The sequence below is a fragment of the Triticum aestivum genome, chromosome 2D (genome assembly GCF_018294505.1).
Source record: "Triticum aestivum cultivar Chinese Spring chromosome 2D, IWGSC CS RefSeq v2.1, whole genome shotgun sequence".
NCBI classification, from domain to species: Eukaryota; Viridiplantae; Streptophyta; class Magnoliopsida; order Poales; family Poaceae; genus Triticum; species Triticum aestivum.
Genome location: NC_057799.1, coordinates 34,654,021 through 34,660,440, shown reverse-complemented (window position 1 = coordinate 34,660,440; position 6,420 = coordinate 34,654,021). Strand labels below are relative to the sequence as shown.

Genomic DNA, 6,420 nt, shown 5'->3' with positions numbered 1-6,420 from the left:
AAAAAAGAATAACTAACTAAAAACAGAAAAGGCAAAAGCAAAAACACATAAAAATAGAAAGAAAAAGAAACATTGCATCGGGTTTCAAGCTCAATAAAAATAATTGATAGACCCCAAACAAGGGCAAATCAAAAATTCAGCCTAAAAGCCATGAAACAAAACAAAGAGGAAAGAAGAACAACACAAATCTCGACAAAAGAATCAACGGTCAGAAAATTGACTGACCCAAATTTGAAAATCATGGAACTTATACATATACTGAAGTGCAATTTACTAACATGTGGTCAAAAGGATCAAGATAACTTAGTTAACATCTGTTTGACCATAACGGGATGAGTTGGTTATTAGGCTATTTTTGTTGGGCGGGTGGGGGGGTATTAGGCTATTTGATTCATCTCCTATTTTTTTTGCAAAAAAAGCTATTTGATTCCTTGCTGGAGCGGTTTTTTCTTCTGCGGATTTTGCGTTGATCCCACTAATTGTAATTCATTCGAAAGACCAAGCGTTCGGCCTTTGTTCACCTAATAGATTTAGTGAATTGAGCAACCAAATTTTGAGCCAGCTTGGAGTTAACTAGACTTTTGAACGAACTCAATCCTTGTATTAAGTTTCACAGCGTGCAGGTACATTGCCACGCGATATGTGCACGCCATCGCCTCCCATGAAAAGAAACTTCCACCAAGATTGGGAACAAAGAGAATTCAAAAAGCGAAATAATGTCTTTGAATTTATGTTAGATTAAAAACGAGATCAATTACGTCCACCAACAAATTAACCTACATAACTGACCATATTATGACAAATCTTCTAATAAAAACTACTAGTAATGTATCTAGTACATAAGAAAAAGACTAGCTAGTAGTAGTAATATAATGTAAACAAACTAGGCAACAAGGCCGATATAATCGAGCTCGACGGAGCCGAGCCACAGCTGTCCTTTCCTCTCGGTCACCTCGCTGAGCGTCACGCCCTTGGCCGCCGTCAGCTCCTCGACCTCAACGCCACCGCCATCGAGCCGGACACCGACCAAGTGCTTCACTGGGGCTGTGGTCGCGCCCGGGCGCCCCTTCTCCTGGTTCAGCGCCACCCAGTAGCCGCCCTTCCCGTCCCGCCGCACGTTATCCGGGTAGCCCGGCAGGTCGGCGAGCAGCTCGTAGTGGCCAGCCTTTGGTCCCTGGAGATAGTACCTGTGTGCCTGGCACGGCACCGTGTGCGCGACGACGACGTACGTCCTGTCGTGGCTCACCGCGATGCCGTTGGGGTACGGCAAGCCGTCCTTGAGCACGGTGACCTGCTTTGTCTGCGCGTCGTACTTGAGCAGCCTTCCAGTCGCGTCCGCGTTCATCATGATTTCCGTATTAAACCTGCATGGATCAGGAGTTGTAAATTTAGTTTTACCAACTTGGATTTTTTGCGTCCAGAAGAGATCTGGATTAGTGCACATTGTACGTACCTTCGTGGATATGTCACGCTGCTGTCGGTGAAGTAAACATCGCCAGTGACCTGATCGATGTCGATGCCGTTGACGAAGTTGAACCGGACGCCACCAGCCTTGGTGGCAAGCACCTCAGCCTCGCCGCCGTCGGAGCCGACCCTCATGAGCCCCTTGTACGCGTCGGCGATGTAGAGGTCGCCGGACTTGCGGTGGAACGCGAGCCCAAGCGGCCGCCCGCACAGGCTCTCCGTCTCCTCCGACGGCGCCACGGGCACGGTGCACATGGGGAACTTCCTGTAGTTCGCGTGGTAAGCGAAGGTCGTCCAACCGACGGAGCTGCCGCCCCACTTGAGGACGCGACCATCGGAGCCGCCGGTGTAGGGGCCCTGGCCGCGCGCGTCGAAGGCCAGGCTCTCGGCGCCCGTGACGCCGTTGGGCAGGGGGAGGTGGAGGCTCCACTCCGTCGGGCTGGTCTTTACCTCCGCGGCCGAGCACGACGGGGCCACAGAGACGGCGAGAAGAGCGAGCAGGAGGACGAGCCACCCGCTCGCGGATCGGCGGCGCCCCATGAGTCGCGGCGCCAGTGGATTCGTCGGAACAAGCGCTGCGGCGACCGAGCAGAACGACTCGCGGGTTTGCTGCGTGAGTTCTTTCACGGCAGATAGCTAGAGATTTAAAGGGCACGATGGCATTGCACTTGCACGGGGAGTTTGAGCTGGATCTGCCATGAGCAAGAGTTGTAACCTTTCTCCTTTTGAGGAGACTCGGAACTGTAATCGTTAGCGTCACGCGGAGGTGGGCAGTTCTTCGAGGTGGTGACACGTGTCAGGGATCGGGACCGTCGGTTGCTAATCCGATGGACGTAAACTAAGTGCAGACACGTTCCGATCCGTTTCACCGAACGGGATTTTCCAAAGACTTCACTATTGGGGATGCAAGCGGAGACATCTGTATCCTCTGTGTATGTTCGCGATGCACAAAGATTACCTACTCTTCTACTAAATTAAAAGGAAAGTGTTTAGAGCCTGTGCGCCGGTCGGATTTTCGGCCCCATCGCGCGCCTCGCTGGCTCCAGCGTCCACGAAACATCCCCCTGGCACAAGACGTGTGCACATGGTAGGCCTCGCACAACCGCCGCCTCTCTTATCCTTATCATTTCCGTGGCCTTTCCTTTTGCCTTTTCTTCTATACCTCCAGACACGGCATGTTCTGCTGTCCACAACCATGATATTTTCTCTCCTTCACGCTGCTCACGAACCATCGCAAGCTCCCCTCACCGGCGGCCATGGTTGCTGCGACCAACAGCTGCCGGTGATGGAGAAGGGGTGCTCCGGTGCTACAACCTGAAGTTTCTTCGCTGCAACCGGAGTGTGGAGATGCTGGAACCATAGTCCACGCTTGCTGCAACCACTAGCTGCCGGGTGCCGGCGGCAAAGACGACGAGCTCTGATGCTGCAACCAGAGTTGTTTTGTTGGAACCAGGTGATAGAAATGCTGCAACCACTATTGGCGGTGCTGGGACCGGACGGCCTTGAGTTCGGTTTTGCTGGAACCGTAAAAAAAATTGTTGGAACCGGCAAGATAATTTGCAGCGTGGGTAGGTGAGAGTTCTTTGCTATGATCGGCGGTGACGAAATGTTTTGCTGGAATGATGGATAATTTTGCTGGAACCGGCATTTTTTTTGCTGCCGCCAGCAAAACCAATGGTGTTTTGGTTTTTGGCTGAGGTTTCTTTGCAGGGGAACACGGTGGTCTGAGCGGATGACATCCACGAGCGGAGGCGGTGACCCAAGGAGATGCTGAAACCACGGTGGCCAGCTGCATTCATATTTATTTTTCATTTTTGCTACCACTGTTTTCTAGTTTGCTAGAAGCATCACATTTTTTTTGCTACCATCGTTGTTTTGGATGCGAACCCGGTGTCATCGCCCTTTATTTTGCAGGGGGCAAGGGAGAGGGGTGAGGGGATGGGCAGCATTGGCGAGGTGCGAGCGTCGGCGCCACTATCATCCCTGGCATCCGCACTCTGGAACAAGCCGGCGTCAGAGCTGCATCCCATGGCGGCGAGGACATCTATTTTTTTTGTTGCAACTGGCCAGGATTTTGTTACCGGTAGCGTCGGCGAGCGTCGACGGGAAGGTAGCGACTGTCAGCGACAAAGCGGGAGGGTCGGTCGGGGAGCTAGGGAAAGTTTAGTCTGAATAGGTCCAAATCCCCATCAAACCAAGCATCAAACATCCTAATAAGATCAACATTAATCATATCCCAATTTTTTTCATAAAATATAAAGGGCAAGCTATCAGGGCCAGGAGCCCCATGTGAATAGGAGCTAAAGACATCAACCTTTTTTTCCTCTTCAGTAAACCTAGCCTCTAACTTAGCATTTTCTTCCACGGTAATCTTCTCTTCCTCACCGAAAAATTCTCTTCTGAGATGAATCTCAAGTCTAGGTTCCCACCTAAACAACTTTTTGTAGTACTCTACATCAATGCTTCTCATCCCAGCCTCATCTGTAACAGGGCCATCTTCCCCTTCTAATACATGGATTATATGTTTTCTCCTCCTTTGATTGGCAACGGCCTGAAAATATGTTGTGTTTCTATCTCCTTTCAGCACATCTCTTTCCCTAGCCCTTTGTCTAGCTTTAATTTCGTCTATTTGCGACAACTTCCCTAGTTCCTTGAGGATGTTATTTATCCTTTCTTTTTCTACATCATCAAGAGAGTCTGTTTCGGAATGTCAGCATCATATTCTGACATCAACTCTCTCTTGTTTTTCCGAAGGAAAGCTTCTAAATTTGTACTCCATCCTCTAGCCAATGTCCTAAACTCTCTAACTTTGTATTGCGCGGGCATAGGTTTACTGCTACATACTTTAGTAGGCCCGAGTCAAAGCCCGGCCCGGCCCGGCTTAGCATCTATACACTATGAAGCAGTGAGAAGGGCCTGACCAACCATATACAGCTCTGAATTACCTCTGAAAAGGAGAAGGCTGCAACTCCCTGTGCAAGCATGTCAAAAAAAAATACAACTCCCTGTGCAATGATATGTGCCTTTAAATCTCGAGCTACCTGCTGTGAAAGAACTCACGCAAACCTTTCTTACGAGACCACCGGCTCGGCGCTTGTTCTGACGAAACCAACAGCGCCGCCGCTCATGGTGTGCGGCGGAGCCATGAGCAGGTGGCTCGTCCTCCTCGTCGGTCTTCTCACCATCTCTCTGGTACCATCATGTGCCGCCGCGGAGGTGAAGATCAGCCCAACGGAGTGGAGCCTTCGCCTACCCCTGCCCGACGGCGTCACCGGTGCCGAGAGCCTGGCCTTCGACGCGCTTGGCCAGGGCCCCTACACCGGCGTCTCCGACGGCCGCGTCCTCAAGTGGGACGGCAGCGCCGTCGGCTGGACGACCTTCGCCCACCACGCCAACTACAGGAAGCTCCCCATGTGCACCGTGGCCATGGCGCCGTCGGAGGAGACGGAAGGCTTGTGCGGGCGGCTTCTGGGGCTCGCGTTCCACCTTGAGTCCGGAGACCTCTACATGGCCGACGCGTACAATGGGCTCATGAGGGTCGGCCCCGACGGCGGCGAGGCCGAGGTGCTCGCGACCGCAGCCGACGGCGTCCAGTTCAACTTCGTCAACGGCCTGGACATTGATCAGGTCACCGGTGATGTATACTTCACCGACAGCAGCGTGACATATCCACGAAGGTACGTACAAAGAAGAAGACTAATCAATCCAGATCACTCCATCATGCTGAAATTCACAAGTTGGTAAAACTACTTGATCTATGCAGGTTTAATACGGAAATCATGATGAACGCCGACGCGACGGGGAGGCTGCTCAAGTACGACGCGCGGACGAAGCAGGTCACCGTGCTCAAGTACAGCTTGCCATACCCCAACGGCGTCGCGGTCAGCCATGACCGGATGCACATCGTCGTTGCGCACACCCTGCCGTGCCAGGCATACAGGTACTATCTCCAGGGACCAAAGGCTGGCCACTACGAGCTGCTCGCCGATCTGCCTGGCTACCCGGACAACGTGCGGCGCGACGAGAATGGCGGCTACTGGGTGGCGCTGAACCAGGAGAGGGGGCGCCCGGGCGCGACCACACGCCCCGTGAGGCACTTGGTCGGTGTCCGGTTAGACGGCAACGGCGTGGAGGTAGAAGAGCTGACCGCTGCCAAGGGCGTGACACTCAGTGAGGTGACCGAGAGGAAAGGAAAGCTGTGGCTCGGCTCCATCGAGCTCGATTACATCGGCCTACTAGTTGCCTTGTACTAATTTGTTTACATTCACCAGCACACCATTTCCTGCTGCGTGCATCCCTGTCCCACAATATAGAGTTGCGTACGTCCATTAACACGAGAGACAAACGGCTCGTACGCTCACACATTCAATTGACCCTGCGCACATTAATCCAACTGCACACGCGGGCCCTCCTCTATTACTATCACAGCTGTAGACCTCATTAACGTTGGACACCCACCCCGGACACCAGCTTGCCACTTACTCGCCGCCACTTCAGTTCACCCACCTCCCCTCTCACATGCAACTCCTTGGCGTGTCGGGAGGCTACGGCGGGCCCTCCTCGGTCCTGGTTTATTGGTCCTCATAGTATTTTATGCCAAACTTTGGTCATGAAGTTAATTAAGAAAATATTAATGCATGTAAAAATAGTATCATTAGAAACTATGTTTATGTTCAGATACGAATTCAACGATGTAATATTTTATGACATGCAATAACATTTTGTCAGTTAATTCTATAGTCAATTTTTTGCACAAAATACGATGAGGACCAATAAACCAGGACAGAGATAGTACATCAGATTGCAAACGGGTAATGGCGGACATAAGGGAGGCTCTGGTGGGAAGCATGATCGTCAAGTCAGCTATGGAGTTTCAGTCATGTTCCTTTATCTTTGACGGAACGGAGTCATGTTCCTTTATCTTTGACGGAACGGAATGGCGGATATACGGGTAAT

The 6,420-nt window shown here is 51.7% G+C and overlaps 2 protein-coding genes across 2 annotated transcripts; one reads left to right on the top strand and one right to left on the bottom strand.

Moving 5' to 3' along the window:
• Nucleotides 1-700: 700 nt before the first annotated feature.
• Nucleotides 701-2,108, bottom strand: LOC123051338 (protein STRICTOSIDINE SYNTHASE-LIKE 10-like). Its single transcript, XM_044474197.1, has 2 exons — nucleotides 1,454-2,108; nucleotides 701-1,364 (listed from the first exon to the last, which is right to left on the bottom strand). The coding sequence occupies exons 1-2, from the start codon at nucleotides 2,002-2,004 to the stop codon at nucleotides 884-886; spliced, it is 1,032 nt and encodes a 343-aa protein (XP_044330132.1). The 5' UTR covers nucleotides 2,005-2,108; the 3' UTR covers nucleotides 701-883.
• Nucleotides 2,109-4,503: 2,395 nt separating this feature from the next.
• On the top strand, nucleotides 4,504-6,208 carry LOC123051336 (protein STRICTOSIDINE SYNTHASE-LIKE 10). The gene is made up of 2 exons (XM_044474196.1): nucleotides 4,504-5,141; nucleotides 5,228-6,208. Exons 1-2 carry the CDS (start codon nucleotides 4,591-4,593, stop codon nucleotides 5,715-5,717), a joined length of 1,041 nt encoding a protein of 346 aa, XP_044330131.1. The 5' UTR covers nucleotides 4,504-4,590; the 3' UTR covers nucleotides 5,718-6,208.
• The last annotated feature ends 212 nt before the right edge of the window (nucleotides 6,209-6,420 follow it).